The 26,448-nt window shown below is 65.0% G+C and overlaps 1 protein-coding gene across 1 annotated transcript; it reads right to left on the bottom strand.

Annotated features, from left to right (window-relative positions):
- Positions 1 to 559: 559 nt before the first annotated feature.
- RAPGEFL1 (Rap guanine nucleotide exchange factor like 1) lies at positions 560 to 25,865 on the bottom strand. Its single transcript, XM_054014587.1, has 15 exons — positions 25,190 to 25,865; positions 14,081 to 14,159; positions 12,946 to 13,096; positions 12,370 to 12,467; positions 11,905 to 12,017; positions 11,098 to 11,265; positions 10,244 to 10,341; positions 9,207 to 9,329; positions 8,315 to 8,493; positions 7,794 to 7,884; positions 6,638 to 6,688; positions 5,612 to 5,699; positions 4,902 to 4,966; positions 3,157 to 3,211; positions 560 to 2,564 (listed from the first exon to the last, which is right to left on the bottom strand). The coding sequence occupies exons 1-15, from the start codon at positions 25,599 to 25,601 to the stop codon at positions 2,440 to 2,442; spliced, it is 1,896 nt and encodes a 631-aa protein (XP_053870562.1). The 5' UTR covers positions 25,602 to 25,865; the 3' UTR covers positions 560 to 2,439.
- Between the last annotated feature and the right edge of the window lie 583 nt (positions 25,866 to 26,448).

Here is a 26,448-nt window from a genome sequence, read left to right as displayed (position 1 = left end):
ACACACACCAGCTGGCCAGGTTGATGGGCTTAGGATAGAGACTGTGGGCACTACAGAGATGGCCAATCCTAAGCATGGCCAGCCCGTAGGTTAACCTCCCCTCTCATGAAACGCACTCGGGTCGATGGGGGTTAGGGAGCATGGACTTTAAAGGTGTAATGCCAACATGCCCCCGGTCGGCAGCGGGCAGGATCGAACTGGGGACGGCTGGAGCTTAGCGCATGAGCCTCTACCGCATGAGCTAAAAGCCAACTGGCTGCACAGCAGACTCATTAACCTCTCTTGAAGCGCTGTCGGTGCCACTAACTGGGCCAGAACACCACAGCCAGGAGCTGTGTGGGGTACAAAGGCATCTCCCCCCAGGCAAGCCACGCAGAGCCCCATTTGTCTCCCCCACGGGGTGTGACGAGTGGAACTGAATGAGAAGGGGCAGGTTGGCCTGGCCTGGAGTCCAGAGCTTCAGCAGGCTGTGTTTGCCTAGCGCCAATGCTGTGTGGTTCTGGTGCCCGGCTGGGGCTCGGACCCGCTGCTGCAATCATTCAGGTGCTGGACACGCCCCTCAATAGACAGTTCTGTTTATTGCCAGTTCTGTTTCGAAGTCTTCCTCCCACCCCAGTGCTTCTGGAGCACAGTCAGAGAATCATAGACCCAGAACCCAACCAGCCTCCGCCAAACTGCACGGTGCATCTTTCCATTCCAGCTCACGCGGCAACGGGCTGCAACCCCGCAGCCGCCTGTAGAAAAGTCTCTGGACAAAGCACCGTAGCACACAAGGAGCTGCCGTTTTCTTTTAAAAAATAAATTTACAATTGAGAGCATTTTGGTACAAAATATACACATTCTCGTGTTAGGCTAGGGAGCCGCCCAGGCCGCAGGCGAGACCCTCAGCAGTGACAGAAACAGAAAGACCCTGAATATATATAAAGAGAACCTCCGTGCGGAGTTTACAGCGCGACAAAAAGGACAGGTACAAAAATAGAATTGCAGGGAACACAGTTCTGGGGCTCCCCCGCCCACCGGTGGTTCTGGGGCCCCTCGCAGCCAGCTCACCCCACACTTGACCCCCACTCCCACAGGGCTGCTCTCCTCTCAGCATACTGCCATGGGGCTCCTTGTGGCCGGATGCAACTGGCTGTAGGGAGTGGCTCCCATCCCGCCAAGGGGCATGATGGGGTGGGGGGTTGGCTTCATCCCAGGTGAAGAGTCTCTGCTGTAGCAGTGGAGGGTGTCTGGGGGCCGGGGCAGGGCCATGCTTCAGGGCACGAGCAGATCCGTGGAACGGACAGGCAGGGTTTAAAGGCAATGGGGTTACACAACTGCCCTTAGCACTGGCCCAGGCAGACTGGGGCCCCTGCCCTTGGCATAGGTAAGCGAGGGGCAGAGATGGGGGAGAAGCTGAGGGGCAAAGGGAGTCTAATGGGGAAAGAAACCCAGCCCCAGAGCGCTATGAGGGCCACATAACCCCCATGGGGGGCTCTGCCTCCCCTCCCCCTGCTGACCCATGTAGGAGGTTCAGGAGGCTGTTGAATGGATTTAGGGCTCTAGCTCCAGTGCCTCCTGCTTTCCACTCCGTAGGTCACAGGTTCAAACCCCACCTGTGTCAGTTACTGCAGCCAAACTCCTAGGGACCAAGTCACCCTAGGTGGGCGAGCAGGTGGGGAAACCCATAGCTTTGAAACTGGCGGGGGGGGGAACCCATAGCTCTGAAACTACAGGGAAGTACGGTGCCTTCAGCAGGACCAACTCTGGGGGACAGAAGCACTGGAGCCAGGGCTTCTCCCCAGCACCCCAATGCTGCTTCCCCTTAGGGGGGCCCTTTGCATTCTGACATGCACTCAGAGCCACCCAGTAAGGGGCGCAGGGTCCCAGTGCCCTGTCCCCCTGAGAGCCGGGGGGGGGGGGGGGGGGTTTGGAATCACAGCTGCTCTGGCTGGGGGATGGAGGAAAGGAGGGAAACACACACGGGTGGGAGAAGCAGGAGGGTTGAAGCCGAGAAGAGAGAACAGGAATGGGGCGAGAGGGATCTGGGACCCGGGGGGCACAGGTCCCCTTTGTTTGCCAAGGGGAATGCTGATCCCCACACCACATGCAGCCCCTCACCGCACCTGGCTCCGACCCACCCCACTGGCACCCGGCAGAGGGGACAGTATTTCCTGCCCATGCCCTGGTCCCCCAGACAGTGCCCTGGGCGCCTGGCCCAGCTGGGCCGGAGTTTAAAGCTAGACCGAAAGCCGGTCCTGGCCCACCCCGTCTGCGCAGCAGGGGTCGCCCCCGACCCCGATGGGGAAGGGCCGCGTGTTTAAAGTCCAGCTGACTCTGTAAACCACAAAGTGCCGCGGCACCAGGCCCCGTGTCTCCCCAAGCACAGGGGCGTCCGGCGAGCCGGGGCCGGGGCCAGCCAAAGTGCTGTAGTGTGACGGATCCAGCGCCCCCCGGCTGTCACTGGCTGCTCGCCTCCAGCTTGTAGGAGAGCTCGAAGAGCAGGTTCTGATTGTCGATCACCTGGAACTGGCGCACGTAGGCCTTGGTCTGCAGCTGGCTGGGCGATGCCTCCAAATCCAGGCCTGCGGGGGAGGAGACGTCAGGGCACACGACCCCAGAGCCAGCAGCAGGAGGCGCTGCTCTGCCTCTCCAGGTGGAACTCACCCAGCCTGGCTCATGCCCGCAGGAGGGAGGACACCGGGCTGCTAGCTGCCCTGGGGCTAAGCGTGGCGTCTGCCAGCCGGGCCCTGGCACAGGTGACCTGACCGGGCCACCTGGGAATAGGGCGACCAGACACCACGTGTGAAAAATCAGGACAGGGGATGGGGGGCAACAGGAGCCTATATAAGAAAAAGACCCAAAAATCAGGACATCTGGTCACCCTACCTGGGAAGCTTCCCCGAGAAGCAGACAGGCCGGCCTGAGTCGGCTTTCGCACAGGTTTATGGCACGGGCAAAAGGTCTCTGCCGGTTGGACGGTGGCAGCTTTCATTTGCTCCCAGGCCGGGCAGGCTTCAGACTAGTAAACCAGAGGCAAAGGCCCCACACTGGCTGCCAGTCCTGGAGCCTCCCAGGCGGGATCTGCAGTCTGGGGAAGCAGGGAGTTCCGTGGGGTAATGACGCTGCCCCTACTCTTCCCTGGAGTGCAGCGTGGGGGGAGACGCTCATACTCACACAGGGGCCGGCTGCGGTACTTCCGGATTGTCCTCACTTTTTCGGCGATTGAGTGCTGCAAAGGAAGGCAGCCAAGCGGTTAGCAGGCTGGGCGCTGGGCTGGCCCCGGGGCAGCCTCAGGACCGTGTACCCAGCCCCCCAGGAGCCCAGCCAGGTACATAAGTGAGACCGGCAGTCAGGGCAGGAAGCCATCCAGAACCCCAGCCTGGAGAACCCCCTGCAGACCCCCCTCATCCCACAAGGGACAGGCGCTGACTCTGGGCCCACCCAAGGTGCCCGATCCAGCTGGCGCTACCCCTGCAGGTGTGTGAAACAACAAACCGCTGGTCTAAGCCCCGCCCGCACAGGCCAGCAGAGGGTGCTAGACACCCCAGCCGAGACGGACAGACACCTCCCCACCCGCAGGGGTGGCCAGGTGCAGGTGGGGGAGGGGATTTGGACCCAGCTGTTGTTTGTCTCTCACAGCACCTGGAGCCCCACCAGTGCCAGGAGCAAGGCTGGCTCTGCCCCCCCAACCCCCATCGTTCCTTGGCGCTGCCTTACAGGGGCTGGGATCTGCAGGTCGCGCCGGGGAAATTCCACCCCGGGGTCGAGTTAGCGAGACCTGGGCCCAGGTTTCCTACAGGGGGCGCCCAGCTCCGTGGGTGAGAGTGAGCTCTGAGCCCCAGCCCCTCACGCAGAGCCAAGCACAGGGCCAGGCGGGGGCCAGGCCGGTGAGACGCCCGCCCCGCGCTCGGGCGCAGGCTGAGCCGGGAACCCCGGGGTGCTGGGAACAGCTGGATCGAGCGACCACGAGCAGCCGATTCGCAGGCAGGGACAAGGCTTCGAGGGGACAGGACAGTGTGGGGTCTGGTCATGCCGTGCCCATGCCCGGGGCGAGGCTGCCCGGGTTCGTTGTGGAGGCAGAACAGGGGTGCCGTGGGGGGAGGGGATCTCTCCGGCCAGCCGCCCCCCACTACGGGCCAGGTGGGGGGAATTCTGTTCTGTGGCCAATCGGAAGCTGCCCCGTTTACCCCAGCACAGGGGAGTCGAGCTGGCCCCGAATCCCCCAAGGGCGGCGGGCACCCCCCAGGCTGGCCGTGACCCGCTCTCTGTGCCGAGCAGCAGCCCAAGGACCCCATGAGCCGAGCGCTTGGAACGGCCCCGGAGGGGCTGCGGGAATGAGTGCATCGCCATGGCAACACTGGCTCCATGCAGCAGCATGCAGCCCCCCCCACCCCGCCCCCGCTGGTTGCGACACTCTCCCCCCCGGCACCCCCAACGCCTGCGCTAGGCTGAATATTGCATGAAGGACGTTCCCAGGACAACGCCAGTTAATCCCGCAGGGAGGGGGGCGCTGCAGGGGCTGGGGGCTCTGCCACCTGGGGTCCCATCCAGACAAAGGCAGAGCTCGCTGCCCTGCGGGTCTGGTGCTGCGATGCCCCCCACTCCGGCCCAGACACCAGCTGTTCTCAGAGCCAGGCCTGGGGCTTGCAATGGGCACACGGGGCCGTCGCCATCTCTGCTATCGGCCTGCTGGGTGACCCTGGCCAGGTCCCGGCCCCACTCTCTGCCTCAGTTTCCCCACCCACCCTGTGTGAGCTCCTTGGGGCAGGGACACACTCAGTGCGGAACACATGTCACAAAGGGGAAGGGCCTCGCCAAGGAAAGAACCCAGGTGTCCTGATGGATGAAACCCGCTGGGGAGAACTGGATCCGGGGGTCTCTTCCTCCAGGAGGCCGAGAGGGGAGGGACACACACTCACCAGCTTCTCCACGTTCACCAGCCCGTCCAGGAGCGTCTTGCTGCCCTCGTGCACAAACGTCAGGTCTGGGGGGCAAAGGAGGAGGACAAGGTGAGCGCAGGCAAGACGGACTCTCTCCTCTCCCTCCCGGGCGCTGTGCTGTCCTGGGCCCCAGCTCCTCCCCGTGGGCACCTAGCTGGGAGATGCCCACGCCCTAGTCCATAGCCCTGCAGGCAGAGGGATTCCCAGGGCTGCCGGTCACAGACTCTGCCTGAGGGCAGGACATGGCCCCTAAGTTTCAGGAATCCTTAGTGTCCCGGCGCTGAAATGCAGCCCCTTCTGGGGCAGAGCGCAGCAGCTGTCAGTACACAAGGGAAAATCCCGGGTGGGTGGCAGCGGGGGGAGGGAGGGGCGCAGGCAGGGCTCACTGACGGTGAAGGGAAAGTGCCCCCTACTGAGTCCTGGGCCCCGCTCCCTGCAGCACAGCTGGGGAAACTGAGGCACAGAAGAGGGAGGGGAGTTGCCCACGGTCACCCATGAGACAGCAGGAGAGCCGGAAGCCCTGTCCAGCAGCCCCCCAGCTGTAACCACTAGGCAACGCTTTCCCTGCATGACGCGGTGCAGACACATGGGCCCTCGGCTGCCGGGATTGGTTCCCTGCGTGGCCATGAGCCCTCTGGGGAGGGGGCAGCGGGGAGCACCTCCCGGGAGCCCCCAGGCCCACGGCTCACCTTTCAGGATGAGGGGCACGAAGGGGATGAGGGGCGGGTTCATCTTGGAGAGGACTTCCCGGTAGGTTTTGTGATTCCGGCAGGGGTCCTGCAGGGGCAGGGAGGGAGGACAGGTCAAGAGGGGGTGCTCCGGGGGACCCCAGCCTGGACACCCAGCGGGACCCCAGAGAGGCCGCACGAGGGGCTGGGCAAGGAGAACCAGGCCTGGGGCGAACCCCGCAGGGACCCGGACCCACCCGGCTGAGCCTCCCCCACACCTGGCCGTGCTGAGGTACATGGGGCCGCGCCGGCGTCAGCCCCGTTAGCACCCACGGCTCCACTCTGGGCAGCCGGCTGGTGGCTAGATCACAGCGTTGGCAAGGCCCAGCCCCCCGCGAGGGGTCTCCAGCCAGCCGGCTTGGCACAGGAACATGCCGGTTCCAATCCCCCGGCTGAGAGCAGGGCCCCTGAGGGGTTACCCGGGGTGCCATCGGGTATGTGCCAAGTGCCATGTGCTCAGCACGTGGGGGGGGAACCCGCCTAGATCCCCGATACTCAGACCCGCCCCCCCATGCTGAGTGAGGCGGCAGATGCAGGCCGGCATTGGGGGCAGGGGGCGCGAGGGCTGGGCTGGGAGGATGGTTCCTGCCGTGGCACCAAACGTTATCCATGGCAGCAGGGTACATGTGATGCGCACTTCCCGCCAGGCTCCCGGAGCTCCCAGCAGGAGGCGCTGGGGGGGCTGCCGCTCACCTCACCCAGCGCAGGGGCAGGGTCGTTGACCGGCCGGTCCCCAGCCCCTCCTCTCGGCTGCGTCCTTGGGCTGCTGGTTAACTCCGAATGGAAATTCCCGCTGGGAGCCCCCGGGAGCGGAGCCGCAGGGGAACGTTTCCACCCCCCACCTTGCCCCTGTGCAGGTGCCAGGTTACCCAGGTACCCGTGGATGCCCAGTCCTGCCCCCCAGGACCTTGGCACAAGAGTGGTGAGCCAGGGATGCCGTTCCAGCCCCCGCCCACTCAGCCCAGCCCCCCAGGGGCGAGGTCTCACCGTCAGAGTCTCAAACTTCCGGAACAGGTTCTTAAACTTGCCCGGAAGCTTCTGAAAAACGAAAGGAACCGTGAGTGCCCGGCCCCAGGTTCAGACCCCGCCGCCTAGCACCTCCGTGCCAGGCAGGACACTGCGTGTGCCAACCACACGTGCACTGGGGGAAAGGTGCCACCAGCTCAGGCTGGCACACAGGCACCATGGGGGACTCGGCTCCGTCGCAGGGCACCGTCCCTGGGCAGCGAGGTGGAGCGGGGACCCCGGTCCCCAGGAATGCACAGCTAATCCCCCGTCTGGGCAGGGCTCTCGTGTGCAATGGGCCGGGCCCTTGTTAGCAGAGGGAGAGGCCTTGGGTTTATTTCCTGGGTTTGTTTACTTGGAGGGAGGAAGAGGAAGATAAACAGCAACCAGGATCCCCACATGCTTTGCAGCTGCAGAAGGAACCGTTTCCCCCAGCACTGAGATGCAGCCACCTCTGGGGTGGACCACGGCAGCTGCTTGCACAGCCACGGAGCAAGGCTGCATAGCCTCTCCAGGCAGGGAGGGCAAGGCACTGCACTCTCAGCTTAAACCACGGGGGCAAGGCCAGGTGTAGGACAGGGCTGGAATTCAGCCTGGGGATCGGGGTTAAAAGCCAACTCAGCTGCAAAGGGCAGTCGGCAGGGTCTTGAATGCCTCCAAAACAGTCCCAACCTCTGAGAAACAGCAGCCCGGGCCCCCTAGCACCACGCTCGGGTCAGCACTGCCTGCCAGGGGAGAGCGCCCCCTACTGAGCCCCCACCCCAGTCCCTGCAGCACAGCGCCCCCTAGCGCCACCCCAGGGCATTGGGGTCAGCACTGCCTGCCAGGGGAGAGCGCCCCCTACTGAGCCCCCACCCCAGTCCCTGCAGCACAGCGCCCCCTAGCGCCACCCTGGGGCATTGGGGTCAGCACTGCCTGCCAGGGGAGAGCGCCCCCTCTGAGCCCCCTGGGTTCTCCTTAGAGGTCTCCCTCTCAAGCACGGCCCGGGCCAGGTGCCGTCCATGACGTGAGGTCACTGCCAGTCGGGACAAGGAGACCCGGCTGGCTCAGATGGGGGATGGGGACCCCCACCCTGACCGACAGGGGTCCCAAACACTGGCCCAACAAGCAGAGACCCACGCTCCCGCTACCCGCTTACCTCCCAGGTGAGCCGTAACCGGCTGACGGCCGCGTTGTCCAGCCCCATCACCACGGCATAGAAGGACAGCATGTCCTGGTTCTGCTTGCAGCTGGGAACATGGAGCAGGAGGCTCAGGGGCCAGCCACTAACGGGTTAAAGGGAGAGAGATCCTGCCCCCCCGGCCCGGCGGGAGGGGTAAGGGGCACGCAACCTGCAGCCCTCCAGCTGGGCAAGCTCTGGGCATTGGGTCATCAGGACCCTGAGGGCAGGTAGAGGGCAGCCCCATGACCAGCCGTCCCCCAGCGCTCCAGACCCGGCCCTGGCGGTGCCAGTCAGGGCCCGGCAGCCTCCTGCCACAGCAGCGGCGACATCCACCCCTGCCCTGCCTCACACGCTGTCCCACGCAGGAGAGGCCGGCTCAGCGCCTGGCAGTGCAGAGCTGAGGCCAGGGACCGGGGGACTGGGACTGCAAGGGGGGGCCCTGTCCACTGCACCCGCCCCGGCCCCATGCAGGGCCCCTCGGTCCCCGCGGCGCTCACATGGCTGCGATCTTGATGAACTTCTTGAGCAGGTGGGCGCGCTTCCCCAGCGACTCGCACAGCAGCATCTCCGTGGCCACCCAGTGCTGCACCTCGCTGCAGCGCTGTAGCAGCAGCTCCAGGTTGGCCGTCTCCCGCCGGCCCCGCTCCCCGTGGAAAACGTAGTCCACAAACTCCAGCTGCAAACCACGGGAGAGGGGCACGGTCGGTGTCGCTCCACACCAGTGCACCACAGCCTGAACCCTGAGGTCCCACCGGTCCCCCAGACCCCTCCCCTGCCCCCTCCCGTACAGAAAGTCTTAGCAAAGCCCCAGCGCCCTACACGCTGCCCCATCAACTACCTGCCCAAGGGATTCTAGGCTCTGTAGCACAGTGATCTCTGGCCAGGACTGAGAGCGAGCGGCCACTTAGTGCTGGGCACACCTGTCTTCTGGGAGCTTGACTGAGACCCGCCAAACTCACGACACGTATGGGCCAAACAGCTGTTGGCGAGGAACAGTATTTGCGGCCTGCCGGACTAGGCTGGCCTCAGACCAGCAACAAGGAGCAAAGGCCTCATCGTAGAGCTGGGCACCGAAAAGAAAAGCAGTTCGACCCCGTGGAGAGTGTGGGGCCAGTTTCCATTTCTGTGCAGAAATCTCCGATTTTTGTTGACCCGGCCAGACCACTGCTCCTGTTTGCAGCGGCCGGGTTCAGAGCCTACAAAAATGTGGAAGAAATTCTTCAACAAAAAATGGCGGGGGGTGGAGGGGAGTGCTTTTATCAATTTTCTTTTGCAAGGTTAAAAAAAAAAAAACAATTCCCCAGCATGCTCTGCTCCGTACCTCCTCCCCCCGGTCCCCCTGCGCGCAGACTTGGGACATGCAGGCCCGGCCAGCCCCTCTGACCTCACCTCGTGGATGCAGCGGAAGAGTTCCCAGTGAAAGGCCGTCATGTGATTGGCTATTTCCTCAGCCTCCACGTGGTGGATTTCGGTGTCGCCCGGCGAGACCTGGATCTCCTCGGGGAGCGGGACCTGTGGGGCGGGGGGAGACTTGCCATGAGGCTGTAGCCTTAGGCTAACTGTGCGGAGAGGGGGCAAGATGCCCGGGGTATTGGCCTCTGTAGCAACCCCCCCAGTGGGAATGTGGAACTGCACCCGTGGGAAAAACTGCTGCATTCAGGGAGGGGAGTTCTTCCCCCCACCCACAAATGCTCAGAAGGGGAGAGAACCACACAGCTAAAGCGACCAGACCCCAGTTTAACCACTCGCTCACTCAGCACTGACCCAGTAACCCAGTGGCTCTGTGGCCATATGTCCCTGGTACAAGGGCACCTGCATGGCTGCCCCCTCGACGTACCGCCACGGGGCCAGTGCTACATGGGGACTGCAGCGAGGTCCAGCAGTCAAGAGGTTAATGGTGGCACTGGTGGGAAAGGAGGTCTTGCCTAGTGGTTAGATTCTGGGAGCCCTTTAAGATTTCATGATGCTTTTTGCAAGAGTCGGGACATCGACCCCAGGACCCTGGCCACATCCCGACCCCGGGGACTCTGCTTTGTCCCCTGCAGCTTCAGCTGGATACAGCATTTCTAAATTTCCACCGTGCACTGTTGTGCCAAGCAGCTGCCGTCCCACCCCAGAGGTAGCTGCATTTCAGTGTGAGCGCAGTGATCTCAGGGTTAAGCACTGGGATTCCCCTTCAGGATGACTGAGAACCATGGGAGACCAGCGACCCGTCCCCAGGGTCGGCAGGGGCGGGGATGGCTGGGATACCGGGGGTGGGTGGGGGGAGAAATCTGCCAGAGCCCCGCCAAGGGGAGCGCCAGGGAAGTAAAACAACCAAGATTCTGGGCACCAGCATCCCTAGCCCCCTTCTGGGTTGTGGCACAGCTGGCACCGTTTGGCTCCCATGGGCGGCCCCTGGCGCCGTGCCTGTGGGGGGCTCTCACCAGCGACTCAATGGCGTCCTTCGCGCAGGCGAAGAGGTGGCTGTTGATGCCCAGCGTGGTGAAGACGCACTCCTCGCTGGGCTGCAGCACGGCCTTCTCTGGGGGCAGGAGAGACGGGGGCTGGGGTCAGCGGTGTCCAGCGCAGCTCTCCCAGCCACGCTGCCCTGGGGCCTCAATCAGTGCCAGTCTCTCTGCTCGTAAGAAGGGCTGGCTAGTGCCCAAAGGTTTGGGACCTGCCAGACTCGCTGCCCCTCAGCCAGCAAACGAACGGCCGTCAGGCTCTGCCCCCTGGCTGGGAATGGGGAGGGGGTGGCGGCAGGCTCCTGCAGGGGCCACATTGCTCTGGGTCTGTATCCAGGGGCCTCTCAGAGCTACCAGACCCTTGAATGCCCCAGGCGGGGGCTATTCCCCCACCCACGAGCCGGTGGCAGCCAGGGCCAGCCGTAAAATATCCTTCCTGCCCAGACCCCCCGGGGCAGCGGGCCTCTCCTCCCCACAGCCCCCTTCACCCGTGTCTATCCCGGAGACAGCAGAGGTCTCGTGGCCCCTGTGCCCAGATAACCACGCCGAGCGCCCCCTACTGGCACCAGGGGAGGACACCGTTGCAAGCTCACTGGGGCGGGGGCCACGTTCCGCCCAGACCATGGGGACGAACGTGGTTCTGGCTCAGGGCTTCGGGCGGACCTGGAGGGGGCTGGCACATCCTTGGTTTGATGCACAGCAGGCAGCAAGGGGCAGCGATGCCAGATCGGACCCTGCCCAGTAATGGCCCTCCCAGCCCCACGGGAAGCAGGAACATGCCTTGCACTGATACCCCTCAGCCCCCCCCCACTGTGACCCCCTAGGCCAGTCACCTCCAGACGACGCCACCGCCACCAGGGCGAGGGCTTCCTCCCGGGTGCTCTGCTCCTCCGAGTACTGCAGCTTCTCCGTCACCGCGGCCAGGATGTCCTGCACCGAGGCCGAGAGGCGGCTGCGGATGGTGACGTAGGAGTGGTCGGGCATGTACACGCGGCAGAAGACTGCAAGGAGACAGACGAGGGAGGGGTGGGGGGGCTGCCGTGGGGGTGGAATCTCAGCCACATCCCCCTTGTCCCATCGCTGGCGCCCCCCGGTGGGAGCGGGCAGCAAGGTCCCGCTCTCGTGAGCTGGGGCTCTGCTGGCAGGGTCGCCTGGGGGCTGCAATTGGATTGGGGCGGGGAGAGATCAGACATGGGGGGCAGCAGACAGTTCATTCTCAGCATCACTTTGCACCCTCCCTCCCAGGCTCCCAAAGCATTTCCTGCGCCCGGCCACGGGGCTGATCCCCCACTTTACTGATGGGGAAACTGAGGCACAGAGTGGGGAAGGGACTTGCCCGAGGTCTCCCCGCACTACCCAGTGGGGGCAGGGCCCACATTTTACACCCCTAACAGCCACTCTGGCAGCTCGCCCGGAGCCTCACCCAGAAACTGACGCGATCATGGTAACGAATGCAGGCAGCAGGATGTCCCCCCTGGTGCCAACCACCCTCCATCGGGGGGCAGGAACCAGTGCTGGTGACTGGGGCCAAGCAGCTACATCCTCCCCCTCGGAAGGAACCCAGGCGTCCTGCCTCCCAGCAGGGAATCGGATTCTGCTCGCCGTGCCCAGCCGGGCACTCAGACCCTCCCCACACTCACTCTCATCTGAGCCCCGGAAGGCCACCCGGGTCTGGAGGCAGGAGTCGATGCGCCGGAAGTGCCGGAAAAGTGGCTTGACCTGCTTGCTGGGTGGTGGGGTCTCCTTGGGCACCCTGCAAATGAGAGGGGGCAGGTCAGGGAAATAGGGGAATAATGCCCTGGGGAGGCTGGGGGGCTGCAGAGTGGGGACTAAGCCACACTGGGTTTTCACGAGGCCCTGGCCCTCCAAAAGAAATATCTTTGGGTGCCATCTAGTGTCCCCCAGTTGCCACCCCTTTGTGCCCAGGTCTGGGTACCAGCACCGCGCCAGCCATCGCTGGCAGGGCCGGCTTAAGGGGGCCCTGAGCCCGGATCGGGGCCTCTTGGCATTACCATAACACTGCTAATAGCGAGGCTGCAATTGCAGGGCCGTGACTCAGGACAGTGCGGCCCCGGACAGCCCGGCGGGGACCCGGCGTCACTCACTTGAGCTCCACTGTCTCCACCAGCTGGTGCAGTCTCAGGATCTCGTCTTCCAGCTCTGGGTAGAGGGAGGCGTCTTTCATGATCAGCAGGTAGAGATCCTGGGGAGGGGGGAGGGGGGTCTTAGGCTGCACGGCCAGCAGGGCTCCCCCAGCTCAGATCTGGCCTGGCACTGCCCTGAGACACTGGGGAACAAACCACCGCCCTGCCCCCAGCCATGCTCAGCGCAGGGCCCACATGCAGACTGCTGAGTGAGTGGCTTGCAGAAATACGCAGCAACATCACCGGAGAGACAGACTCCCTGGGGCCGGGGGTCCTGGGGTATCGGGGCCCCACACACGGTGTGGGAGGGTTTAAATCCACTAGGAAAAATCAGGGCAGCTGGGGGATGGGGGAGCAGCTCCGAGAGTGACATTGACCAGCCTGGCCGAGCACAAAGGGTTAATCAGACACGGGCAGCGAGGATCCAACGATTCCCCCCACAGTGACAGACCCAGGGCTGTCCTGCTCCGGGGCAGGACCCTCTACCCCTCGAGGGCTGGGACGGAGGGTAAAGCTGCCCCCCCAGCCCCCACGCACCTTGATGACTTTCCCAGCGCTCTCCTCCTCCTGCAGGATGCCCTTGTAGGTCTCCAGGAAGTGCAGCAGCACGGTCAGCACGGCCCGCTTCCTCGGGAGCGCGTCGCTCTCCTCCCAGCCGGGCGAAGGGCCCCCCGACGCCAGCAGGAAGGTGGGCACGGGGTTAAGGGAAAAGAGACCGGGGAGCTGGGGGAGGGGAAAGGGGCTGAAAGTATCCCCTGGGGAAAGGGGGGCAACGAGCGCCCTGGCTAGTGCAGCGAGAGAACCCTGTGGCGCTGGACACCTGGGTTCATTTCCCGGCTGCCCCCCAGGCACAGATGAGCTCAGCTCTAGAGGCGGGTGCCGAGCGCCCCGGGCCCTGCTCTGCATCCCATGGGTCCTCAGGTGGGGCAAATGGGGTAACCCCACGGGGAGAGACGGCGGGACAAGTGCCTGAGTGAGCTTATGTGAGTTTCACTCGAGCACGCCTGGCCCTGCGCAGGGCCTGGAGATGGGGCACGGACCAGGGCACCCGGCTGAAGTGAAGGGCGAGGCGGGACACGCTGGCTCCTTCCATCCCCTCTCCTGGGCGACTGCTTCCCGGTCACGCCGTGAGGGGAGCCACGGGCGTCTGACCTGGCCCTGCCTGGCGTCGCCGTCTGCACGGCCCACGCTGGCACATGGGCAGCCTGGCACGGGCTGAGGCCAATACATGTCAGCAGGCCGGTGCCGGTGTGCAACCCAATCATAACCAACCGGCCCAGGCCCGGCCCCGCTCGCTCTCAGGAGCGAACCAGTGTGCCGAGTACAGCTCCTCCCAGGAGACCCTACAATAACAAACCAGTTTCTACCCGCCGTGGAGGAAAACAAGTATTCACCCCACGGCATTTCCGGTTCGCGGAAATCACAGCCAGGGTGTGGCCGTGGCCGACGTCCACACGGCGAGTGAGCACCTCCGGCTGGAAGCAAATGGCCGGGCAAAGGCACGCCCCCGAGTCCGGCCCGCAGCGGGCCCAGCGCGTCTCCCCCCCTCGGCTGCGGAAAGGGAAGAGGTGAGATGAGTCCCGGCCAGGCGTGAAGCCGATCAGACCCCCCTGCCCCTTCCCACTGCCCCCAACCTCCTGGAGGGGCCCCCGGGACCTTCCCCGAAGGATATCGCTGGTGCAGCTGCTGCAGCAGGTGCTCGGTCGGCAGGAAGAGCGAGTGAGTGAGGATGATGTCGTCCAATAGCACGTCTAGGAGAGAGACAGACCCGGGGTTGGGGGCTGCGTGGGGCAGGCGGGCAGCGCTCTGTGCCCACGGTGCCTGCTGCCCTGCCCTGCCGGTGGCATGGCTGGGCCACGCACATGAGGGCACCCACTGGTGGATGCACCAACACTGTGAGCACCGCGTTAGTCAGAGGGAATTGGCCCCATCCCTTCCCCCGGGGGGGTAGTGGGTTAAGCGCACGTGTGCTTGCACATGCACACACACACTGCCCTCGCACACACACTTGCTGCCCTTGCACACATGGTCCCTCGTGCACACATACGCCTGCATCAAAGCTATTTACAATCGCTTGGCCTTTGCAGGGGATCGGGTGAGACAACAGGGTCGACGCTGTTGCCGGGGGTCTCTCCCGGGTGCCCAGGGCCGGGCTCGTGGCTCGGGGAGCTGAGCCCCTTTTGCTACAGGATAATATCACGTTGTCCTTAACAAGGGTGGGCTGGCATTGTTTGCCCTGCTGGGGAAACTGAGGCACGGACTCGCTCAGTCCCAGCATCATGCATAGAACCAGGTGTCCTGTCACCCACCTCCTGGCACCAGCGATTGGGCAGCAGTGCCCAGTCCCCGCTTTCCCCAGGGGGCCGGCCCGGAGGGGCAGCGGGGGCAGCCCGTTCAGTCCCTGACCTGCCGGGATGCGCTGGTATCGATCCCAGGCTGTCCCCATGCCAGGAATGCTGGGACTCAGCCCCTGCACATGGACTCTGCCCTCCCGCCCCCGCTCTGACCTCCTCCCCCACGCCAGGGGCCAGCGAGGGCCCCATGCCCCCCCCCACTGCTCCTTGACCCAGTCCAGCCCCCTCGCCAGGCCAGCCCCTGGCACGACCCCAGGGAGCAATGTCAGGCGATGCCAAAATGCCCAGCACCCCCAGCAAACCTGCAGAGCCCTTTGTCTATAAACGAGTCACCCCCCACCTACTTCCTAAACCCCTGTATACCTCCCACCCCATATCCCCCCACCCAGCCCCTTCATACCCCACCTCATATCCCCCCGCCCGCTTCCTACCCCCCCGTATACCTCCCACCCCGTATCCCCCCGCCCGCTTCCTACCCCCCCCGTATACCTCCCACCCCGTATCCCCCCGCCCGCTTCCTACCCCCCCCGTATACCTCCCACCCCGTATCCCCCCGCCCGCTTCCTACCCCCCCCGTATACCTCCCACCCCGTATCCCCCCGCCCGCTTCCTACCCCCCCGTATACCTCCCACCCCGTATCCCCCCGCCCGCTTCCTACCCCCCCGTATACCTCCCACCCCGTATCCCCCCGCCCGCTTCCTACCCCCCCCGTATACCTCCCACCCCGTATCCCCCCGCCCGCTTCCTACCCCCCCCGTATACCTCCCACCCCGTATCCCCCCGCCCGCTTCCTACCCCCCCGTATACCTCCCACCCCGTATCCCCCCGCCCGCTTCCTACCCCCCCCGTATACCTCCCACCCCGTATCCCCCCGCCCGCTTCCTACCCCCCCGTATACCTCCCACCCCGTATCCCCCCGCCCGCTTCCTACCTCACCTCATATCCCCTACCCACTTCGTACACCCTACTCCACCCCATATCCCCCCACCCACACCTTCATACCCCACCTCATATACCCCCCAACCACTTCCTACCCCCTGTATACCACCCACCCTTTCATACCCCACCCCATATACCTCCCACCTCACCCAGACCCTTCATACCCCATATCCCCCACCCACTTCCTATACCCCCATATACTCCACACTCCATATCCCCCACTTCCTACACCCCCCATAACCCCCACCTACTTCATACTGTGACGAAGTGGGGGATTTTCTTGTTTTTTTCCGTGTTTTCCCAATGGTTTGCATGCAGAGGGGGTGAGAGTCAGTGTCCCTCGGGGTTACTGGTTTAACGAGGGGAGGGGAGAGGGAGTTTGTTGTTACAGAGGACGGGAGAGGGAACTTGGGACCCCAGCCGATGGCCTGGAGGAGGGACACCCCAGCGACGGGTGACCCGGAGACCCAGCTCAGGAGCTGCAGCCGGTTCTGGCCAGTGGGAGGACAATGGGCTGCGGGGAGAGGACCCCGATGACCGGACCGGCGGGTTCCAGCCAGAGGGGCCAGAGGACAGAAGAGGGGAGAGGAGGCCCAGGCGACCCTGTTTCCCTGGAGAGAAGACAATGGACAGAGGCAGGGCCTGGGGCCGGTGATATCAAGTGCCCAGCAGGGAAGCAGGGGGGCTCGGGGCTGGAGAGGGGGAGCAGGCAGAGCCCACCTGGATGCAGGGGGACTGGGATGTGCTGGGCTGAGGGAGGCCAGGCCGGAGGTCGGAGAGTTTCTTGTGCTGTGTTCAGACTCTCAATAACCCTCCTGCGTTACACTGAATGAGAGTCACTCCGGTCTAGAGAACAGGGGACATCAACCCCTTCGGGGCGTGGAGGCCCCGGGGGCCCAGAGCGAGGGGACTCCCTGAGGGGGCCCACAGCAGAGACAGACATGCTAAGGCTCAGAAAGGTGCGGCTCCAGGAGGTGGAGGGGCCTGGCCCCGGGAGAGAGTGGACCCCCGAGAAGGGCTGTCTCAGTGGAAGGGGCACCCCCCATGGACCTCACGGGACCAAGAATGGGTACGATCTGTGAGTCTGTGACACATACCCCACCTCATATACGCCCCACCCACTTTCTACACCATCCCACAGCATGCACCCACCCCATATACCCCCCCACCCATTTCATATACCTCCCCCCCAAACACACAACATCACCCCCTGAGCCCCCACTGACATGCAGCCGCCTCTGGGGTGGAACACAGCACCCACTGAAGTCCTGCCATTCTGTGCTCAGACAAGCCAGAGGACGCTTTGCCCGAGGACGTTGAGCCTGCCCAGCGACACCACGCGCCAGGCCAGAAAATGGGGGAATGAGCCTTTGGCGTCTGTCAAGATGAGCCAAACGTTTTTCTAAACACAAATCCCTTTGGTTTCGCTTCAGGGCCTGTGGCGCTGAGCCCCGCTCGAGCTCCCGGTGCGGCCGAGCGCCCACCCCCAGCAGGGCAGGAAATTCATTCCCTGTCTTCGTAACTCCATTGTGAGAGCGAGGAGCCTGGAGTCAGGGCAGAGAACCCCGACTCCTAAATCCTCACACCGCACCCCGCCCCGAGATGCTGCCACCTCTGGGGTGCAGCCCAGCAGCCGACTGGAACAGCACGCAGCATAGGTTAGGACAGGAGGCAGCTGGCGCGGATCGACAGAAAAGCAGCCACCTCTAGGGCGTAGCACTGATTTGTTTAACAGCACAGGGGACAGGCAGGGAAGGAAAATCCTGTCTCTGACTGAGGCTGCGGGGGTAGTCAGGAAAGCCAGGCTACCCGCCCCCCCATATTAGTATTTGTAGCACAGGGTGTTGTTAGAGGCCTCAACCAAGACCAGGGCCCTGTTGTGCTGGGTGCTGCACAGAGACAGATAGCCCCTGCCCTGAGCAGGTCACAATCTAAGCACACAAGACAAGGGGTGGGAGGGGAAACTGAGGCACAGTGCAGGGCCAGGACTTGCCCATGGTGGGAATAGAACCGCAAGTCCTGCTCCCCACCCAGTGTCCCTGCCACCAGGCCAGGCGGCCACAGCAAACAAGCCCTCGTTAGTGAGTCTCAGGGCCTCCGTCCACTAGGCCGCGCTGCCTCTGGTCAGGTCTGGGAGGAGCTCATGCAGCCAGCACCTGGGAGCTGCATCTTGCAGGGCTGTTGCCCTCCTGACGCAGCCGTCGGGATCCCAGCCCAGCACCCGCTGCCGTGGGCACAGCTGCTGGCTGGCTAATTGGCGCTGAAGGAATTCCATGTTTCTCTTTGCAGGGGTGCGAGGTACCAGGCGCCCGGTAGCCACGCCAGGGGGAGACAACGAAGGCAAACCCAAGGAACAGAGCAGCTCCACCAAGCTGGCTCCCCGCCCGCTAGCGAATCCGGCGCCCATTAATGGCCATTAGACAAGAGGCCCCAGCGAGATGCCAGGCCGGTGAGGCCAAGAGCTGCAGCGACCCCATGGCATGGAGCGACGGGCCCCCCCTGCCCAGCCTGTATTGCCTGGGGGCAGGCGTGGGGAGAGGAGGGGCTGGGGATCAGCACGAACCCCGTTCGCTGGGGCACATCCATCGTAGGCCCTGTGGGGGGGACTGTCCCTTTGATCCCCGTCTGTGCAGCGCCCGGCCCGCCGAGCCGTGATGCAAGACTCAGGCTCCTGGCACTGCCCCACTACAGCTAATCCACAACAACAGGGCTGGGCCCGAGCGTGTAACAGCAGCACACAGCCCGTCCCAGGGCTCCACACCCCAGGAGAAGGGGCGGTGGCTGAGGGGGGCGCTGAGACTCAGGGGGGTCCCCTTGTGCCACCCGGGAAGGAGCAGAGCCCAGACAGAGCCTCCCAGTGTCTTGCTGTAACCACTAGTCCGCATTGCCGCCCCCCCCCCCCCTTAGCCAGTGGCAGCACCCAGGGATCCTGACCTGTCGTCTGCTGCTCTAATCACACGCCCGGCCCCAGACCTGGGAATAGAACCCAGGAGTCCTGACTCCCAGTCCCCCCCGGCTGTGTTTGAACAGGGGGCACACGGACGCTGGGGAACGGGCCTCCCCGCCTCGCCGGCTGTTTATTTACAGAGCAGGTACAACCTGAGCAGGGCAGGTGGCTCCCACACACACCACGCCCTGCCAGCGTGCCAAGCCCTGCCCAAGGAACAACTCCAGGCCTCCAGTCGTGCCAACAGGGGGTTGTTTAGCGCACAGTGTGTGTGGGGGGGTCTGGGCTGCAGGCATCTGTCACCCCCCACCCCAAGCCAGGGGGAGCATTTCCCAAAGGGGTTTTGCGGCAGAGTATTCAGAGTCCTGGGACCTCGCTGGCCCAGCCCAGCTCCCCGGTGCCCGCTCCCTGGCACGGCCCGTTGTGCTGCTTCAGAGCGCAGGTGGCGCCAGCCACAGGGAGAGGAGTGAAATTGCCCAGGGCCTGGGGGGCGTTTCCCTGAGTGGGGGGAGGGGATTTGGGGACCCCAATTTGGCCTGGCTCCGGCAGGGTGACCAGACCCCAGATGGCTCCAGGGCGTCTGGCCCCCTCCCGCCCACGTCCCCTTGGCTATGCGCGACGCGCTGCAATCTCTCGGGCATCCACGGCAAATCTGCCCCTTCCCCCGCCTCATGCCAGGCACCCAGGCTGGGCAAGCCCTGCCTGGCAGTGGGGGCGAGCATGTCCCGTAGGGCGGCAGGGCCAGCCCACAGGTGAACGCCAAAGCTCCTACTGGGGCGGTTGGGGAAGCCAGGTGGGGTCTAAAGCAACCAACGAGCATCTCCCCTCACGGCGCCAGCCAAGCAGCCGCTTCCCGCCCGCTCCCTCGCTGTGCCCGTCTCCTACCCTGCCCCACGTGGGGCCTGCTCGCCTGATGTCGCCCTCCCAGCCAGCCCCCTGCCATGGGCGTGCACTGGGAGAGGGCACCCACTGCCCAGCCGGGCTGCAGGGGACCCAGCGGCCCGATGCCATTCGGGAGGGGCTGCAGTGCAGTCTCTGGACAGCAGATCGGCCTCGGACCAGCCGCAGCAAACTCCAACCTCCCCTGGCCCAGGGGGACCACAGGGGTTAGCCTAGTGCAGGAGACCCGGGCTCCCTCCGGCCTGGTACGCAACTCCTGCCATGCGGCATCAGACAGGTGACTGACAGGATTACAGCTGGACCTAGAGACCACAGCTCAGACTGGGCCCCATGGGGCCGGGTGCTCACAGACAGGGACAATCCCTGCCCCCTAGAGATCTCAGTCTAAACAGACACAGGGCGGGAGGGGAAACTGAGGCATGCAGCGAGGAAATGACTTGCCCAGCAGGTCAGCAGCAGAGCCAGGAATAGAACTCAGGAATCCTGACTCCCAGCCCTACCCACTGAGTCACATTGTCCCTCCTCGGGTGTCTCTCCTGCTGCACGGGCTGAGAGCAGCCACAGGCCCACTGTCCGTCTCGGACAGCAGCCAGGCCAAGGTGCTGCAGAGGATGGACTATACAACCGTGCAGTTCATGCCCTAGCCTGCCTCCAGGGGATGTTCCTTCCTGACCCTGGGAGGGGGTTTGGTTGACTTGTGCCCTGATGCATGAGGGTGAATATCTCTCAGCCCTTAGCTAGGCTTGCTGAACGAGGGGGAGGGATAGCTCAGTGGTTTGAGCATTGGCCTGCTAAACCCAGGGTTGTGAGTTCAATCCTTGAGCGGGCCACTTGGGGATCTGGGGCAAAATCAGTACTTGGTCCTGCTAGTGAAGGCAGGGGGCTAGACTTGATGACCTGTCAAGGTCCCTTCCAGTTCTAGGAGATGGGATAACGACAGACCAGATGTTCCTTCTGTTGTCCACAGGGCTGAGATGGGGGATCTCTGGGCCTTTGGAAAATGGCGGGGTACGTATTTAACCTTTCCTGAATCGTACCAGGTCCTCGACCATGTGGCTACGCCTTGGGACGGTGAGTCCCGCAGGTTAATGGGGCATCCCCATGTATAAGAAAGGGATTTCCTGCTAGCCGCATGGCCGGTTTGTCTGTTACATTGGAGCGGCTTCGTCCGCCCGTGGGCTCCCCGGTGCGTATCCGCAGAGCGCACAGGGGGTCTCGGCTGCTTCCCTGCTGCGGAAGATGCGATGGAGCCAGAAGAGACTCCAAGCAGGACAGGGCAGCAGGGAGAGATGGAGGCTTCCTGCTACACGCAACTGGGAGCCAGTGGAGGTGCTGCCCGTATCGGACCGTCCCGCTGGGCCATATGGCCTGGTACCCAACCTAGGACCAAGGCAGCCCCAGGATGGCCCCTTTGGCTTTCCCTTGCCATGGGGACCGTACCCACAGGCAGGGTCCTTCCTTCCCGCCCCAGACACTCAGACCCCCCCAGCCCCACCCACCCAAAAACACTCCTCAAGGGGGGGAGAGATTATTCTCGCGAGATCGAGGCTGCTCATGGCCTTACCAGCCAGCTGCCGGGCTGCCGAGCTGGGAGCGCAGCGCCTCCTAGGGGACGCTCCGCACCGCCTGGGCAGTGCCCCTCACCGTCCAGACCCGCCGAAGCCAGGAGGGCGGAGCTAGAGGCTCAGGGAAATTCCCAAGGCAGGACCCCGTGTGCAGGGCAGGCCCATGCTCCAGAACAGGTGCAGGGTACGAGGCACCGCGCAGGCACCCGGGGAGCGGGCAGGTGGGGCGGGGGGCTGCTCCCTGCCCCGGGGCTCCTGCCAGGCAGCGGTTCTGAGCATCAGGGAATTGAGAGCAGCCGCTTACTGCAGCAAGGGGAGCTGGTGTGGGGGCTCCCAGCGCCACCGCCCCTCCCCTGAATCCCGGCTCTGCCAGCCCCCCCCAGCTATTCGCCCTAGCTGGGTCCTCAGGGAGACCCCGAGCTGACCCGCCCCCGGCAGTGAATAGGCCCCAGGGCAGCCGCAAGCAGGCAGACCGGCTCTGCCCCTCTCCTGGGGGCCAGCCCCTGGCACCAGGGCGGGACTGGGGGCCACTCAGTGACTGGCATCCCAGCAGCAGCTGCTGCACTCTGCGGTGGGGACACAGCACCTAATGCAGGAAGAGGGCAGGGTGTGGTTTAAATACCCGCCCAGGAGTCAGGATGCCTGGGTTCTACCCTGGCTAAGGGAGGGAGTGGGGCCTAGTGGTTAGAGTGAATGGGGGCTAGGAACCAGGACTCCTGGGTTCTATTCCCAGCTCTGGGAAGGGAGTGGTGCCTAGTGGTTAGAGCAGGTGGGGGTGCTGGGAACCAGGACTCCTGGGTTCTATTCTTAGTGCTGCCAGTTTTCCTGCGTGACCACGGAGGAGTCACTTGCCCCCTGCCAGTGGGGCTGCCGACAGCGGGGTTGGAGTATTAGTCGTTAGTGCCTGGAGCCCCTGGGATGGGAATCGCTCAGCAGGCGCATTGTTCCGCTGCCGCCGGCTCAGGGCCAACGCCAAGCTCGGGATCAAAGCACTGCCGCTCTGCCCACGAGGTAACTTTGCACCAGTGAGCTGGAGATTAAGCAAATCCTTCGCACAATGGAGCCAGGGTGGTCCTGTGATGAGGGCTGCAAATCCTTCTCTTCCCCAGGCTGGGACCTGTCCTGACATTTCATCCCCTGCTCCAGAGCCTGCTTGATTGTGAGAATCCGGATAAATATACCCTGCACCGCATGGGGAGGCGACGGACACGAAGGCACGTGTCCCATGGTTACTACAGGGGGCCAGGGGCCAGCTCTACTCCTAGTTCTGCCCTTGATGTGCTGCGCAAAGCTCCGCCGCTCTTTGTGCCTCAGTTTCCCCATCTATAGACGATACATGACACTGCTCCTGGGAGGATCTCATAGTGCTTCAGTCACAAGTTAGCCCCACAGGCCCTTTGTGACATGGGTAAAGGGATCACTTTACCTGACACTGAAATGCAGCCACCTCTGGGGTGGAACACAGCAGCTGTTTAACAGCCGCATGGCCACCGGCACCGCTGGCATTGCCCATGCACTGGGCAGCAGGAGCAAAGACAGGCATCCAATCAGAGGGCTCTGCCACCTCCCAGGGAGAGCCGCGCTGGACGCTAAGATCCCAGAGTCCTAGAACAGCCGCCAGCTTCTCGTCCCGCCCAGAATCCCCCCATGCCAGAGCTCAGAGATGGACAGGAGGCTTCCTGCACACCCCCCTCAGCCAAGAATCATAGAATCTCAGGGGGTCATCTAGTCCAACCCCCTGCTCAAAGCAGGACAGAGATGGTCCTGATCAGACCCACCCACGCTGCTGCTAAGGTCCCAAGCAAAGGGGCGAAAGCCCTTTCCCCATGTGCCCACTGCACCCCCTGCCTCGGGACAGGAGAGTCCAGACCCAGATAGCGGTTTGGTCCCCCTCCCCCCCCGCATAGACACCCTTTGCAGGCGCCGTTCAAGGCGCTGAGGGTGAAGCTCTGGTTCACTGCAGTGGACAGGAGCTATGCTATCGACTCCCCGAGTCCAATTCTCCAGCACCCGCATGGGATTGCGCCAGGGCCGTGCGCAGACACGGGGCCAGTGCAAGGAGCACAGGACGCCGCGCAGGACAATGGCCCCCATGATGCATCTGGGCACCCCAGCCCCTGAGCTGGGCTGGGTCACATGGGCCTGTAGGGCCAGTGCGCAGCCACAGTCACAAACCTCCATGGAATGCGCCACAACTGGCAAAGGTCTTGGCGAGGGACCACAAACAGACGGAGGCGGGGGTCCAGGTTGGAGAGCGGGGTGGGGGGAGCCCAGGGGCTATGGGTCGGGAGTGAGGGGCACCGGCAGAGCTGCGGGGAAGGCAGGTAGCTCAGGGCTGGGCTAGCAGGGGCTGCGGGTCGGGAGTGAGGGGCACCGGCAGAGCGGGGGGGGGAGCCCAGGGGCTGCGGGTCGGGAGTGAGGGGCACTGGCAGAGCAGGGCGGGGGAGCCCAGGGGCTGTGGGTCGGGAGTGAGGGGCACCGGCAGAGCGGAGGGGGGGGGGGGGAAGAGCCCAGGGGCTGCGGGTCGGGAGTGAGGGGCACCGGCAGAGCAGGGGATCGGGGGCAGAAGTCGGTGCTCTGTATCGGGATTGAAGACCCCTGGCAGGGCTGTGCTGGAGGGAGCGTGAACAGCTGGTGCCTGCTCCATGCCTGGCTCTAGCCCAGCCTCAGACACAAATTCCACCCCCCGCGTCTTCCCAGGAGCCAAACGCTGCCATGTGCTGCATCGCTCACTCCAGCCTGGGGTCCCGCTGCCCGACCCCCCCGTGCAGACAGCCCAGCCAGGGGTCCCGCTGCCCGACCCCCCCCCCGTGCAGACAGCCCAGCCAGGGGTCCCGCTGCCCGACCCCCCCCCCCCCGTCCAGACAGCCCAGCCTGGGGTCCCACTGCCCGACCCCCCCCCGTCCAGACAGCCCAGCCAGGGGTCCCGCTGCCCGACCCCCCCCGTCCAGACAGCCCAGCCAGGGGTCCCGCTGCCCGACCCCCCCCCGTCCAGACAGCCCAGCCAGGGGTCCCGCTGACCGACCCCCCCCCGTCCAGACAGCCCAGCCAGGGGTCCCGCTGACCGACCCCCCCCCGTCCAGACAGCCCAGCCAGGGGTCCCGCTGCCCGACCCCCCCCTGTCCAGACAGCCCAGCCTCGACTGAACACAGGGGCAGGGCCAGGCATGGGGAGCCAGGCCCATCTGCCCCTGGGCTCTCAGGTGGGGAGCCCGAGGCGAGAGGGGCAGCCTGTGCCAAGGGCCGCGGCTCCCGCTCCGGCGAGCTGCCTTCCACTGCCACCCAGGCTAATTTTAGCGTCGGAGCAACGTTAACGATTAACAGGCGGCTCGAGGGGCAGCCGCCACCACCTGGGCCCCGGCGGCTCCGCCGCGCATTTCTGAGCCCCCTGCAGCCGAGCGTCTCCTGGGATCTTCAGGAGGCCCCAGGGCCATGCTGCCAAGGGCTGGAAAGGCCAATCACTGCCCATCTGGCCAAGGAGGCCTCTCCCATGGAGCCCCCTTGTCCTCCCTCACAAGCACCCCTCTCTCTGGAGGGGTCCCCGGCCTCTGCCCCAGGCTCTCCCCCCACACGGCGCCTCCTGGTGGCTCCATTCTGCAATGACACCGCAGACCGCCAAAGTGGACAGCTCCTTGGGAGAGGGGACTCCAGGCCCCCACCCAGTTACCATAGTGCAGGACCCTGCAGCCTTATGTGGATACCCCAGGCCCTGCCAGATCTGAGAGCCCCCTGACCTTCCCCCAATGGCCTGACCCTCCCCCTCAGACCCCCTCCCCCACAGTGACAGAAACCAAGCCCCACTTTCAACATGCACCTCATCCAGAGAGTCAGACCCTCCCTGCCACCACAGGCACCTGCTGACCCCCCTCCCCTGGCACCAGCCCCCTGCCACCATGGGCACCTGCTGACCCCCTTCCCCTGGCACCAGCCCCCTGCCACCATGGGCACCTGCTGACCCCCGGGCACCAGCCCCCCTACCACCACCACGGGCACCTGCTGACCCCCTGCAGCCCCCCCCTCCCCAACCTGGCACCACGGGCACCTGCTGACCCCCCTCCCCTGGCTCCGTCCCTTACCTGCGCCGCAGCCCTGGCCGTGCGAGGTCGGGCCCCCCCCGAGCCGGTCCAGCAGCGCCCCCAGCAGGCGCTCGGGGCTGTCGGGCGGCCCCGGGGGCCAGCAGCAGGTGGCGGCGGGGTCGGGGCTCAGCGGCGGCTCCCCGCCGCCGGGGGACAGCTCCTCGGAGGAGAAGGACGAGGGGGACCGGAGCGCGGCGTCCGGGGGCCGCAGCTCCAGCCAGCGCCCGTCGCCGCCGGGCTGGGCCGGCTCCATGCCCCGCTCGGGCTCCTCGGCGGGCTCCCGGAGGAAGCCGGGCAGCAGCAGGCGGGAGACGCTCTGGCGGCGCTGCAGCCCCCCGGGCCCGGGCCCGGGCCCGGCCCGGCCCGCCAGGTGCGAGCCCTGCTTCTTCAGGAATTTCTCCAGCGGCTTCATGCCCGGCCGGCCGGGGCGCGCAGCGGGGGCGCACGGGGCGCGCAGCGGGGGCGCACGGCTCCGCGCCGCGCCGCGCTGCGCTCCGGGCAGGGCTCCCCGCGGGGGGCTCAGGGGGCCATGGGGCCCGGCGGCGGGGGGGGCCGGGCAGCCCCGGGCTCGCTCCGTGGCGCAGACTCCGGCCCCGGGACCCGTCACTGCCCCGCTCCGAGGGGCTCTGCGGCGGGCGGGGCTGCCCGGGCTCCCCGGGATGCGGGGATGCCTGACTCGCACCAGCCCGGCGCCTGTCTCCGCCCCGGGAAGGTAACGAGCGCCAGGCTCCGCCCCTTCGGCCGCTTCGCCCCGCCCCCGGGTCCCCTCCCCCTCGCCTCCACATGTTGCTCTTGCCAAGGGAAACACCTTGGTCTGGGAGAAGGAGGCTAAGACTAAACCCGGGCCTGTCCGGGGTGGGGGCAGGGGATCTGGGTGTGTTTGCGCGGCGGGGGAAGGGGGTACAGCCCTGGGAGCAGGGGGGGCAGGGAGGGGTATGAGAGGAGAATCACATCCGTGCTGGGGTGGGGGGGATCAGACTTGGGGAGCGCAGGCCCCTTTGGGGCGAGAGAACAGAGGAAGGCCTGGCTGTGGGGCGGGAGGTGGAGATTTGGGGTAACACCTGCAGCCGCTTGGCTGTGGGGAGATGTGGCCCCGAGCCCATCCCAGGGAGCGGGAGCTGGGTCGGCAGAGTTCCCACCCCCGCAAGTTCCATAGGCCCACACCCTCCAAGGGATTTTGGCTCCTAACCTCCATTGGAGTCCAGGGGAGTTAGGAGCCTCACAGCTTCAAGGCTCGGGAATGTAGGGAGAGTTCGAGG

This window comes from Malaclemys terrapin, chromosome 25 (genome assembly GCF_027887155.1).
Source record: "Malaclemys terrapin pileata isolate rMalTer1 chromosome 25, rMalTer1.hap1, whole genome shotgun sequence".
NCBI lineage: Eukaryota > Metazoa > Chordata > Testudines > Emydidae > Malaclemys > Malaclemys terrapin.
The sequence above is the reverse complement of the archived record's forward strand: the minus strand, read 5'-3'. Positions and strand labels throughout refer to the sequence as shown.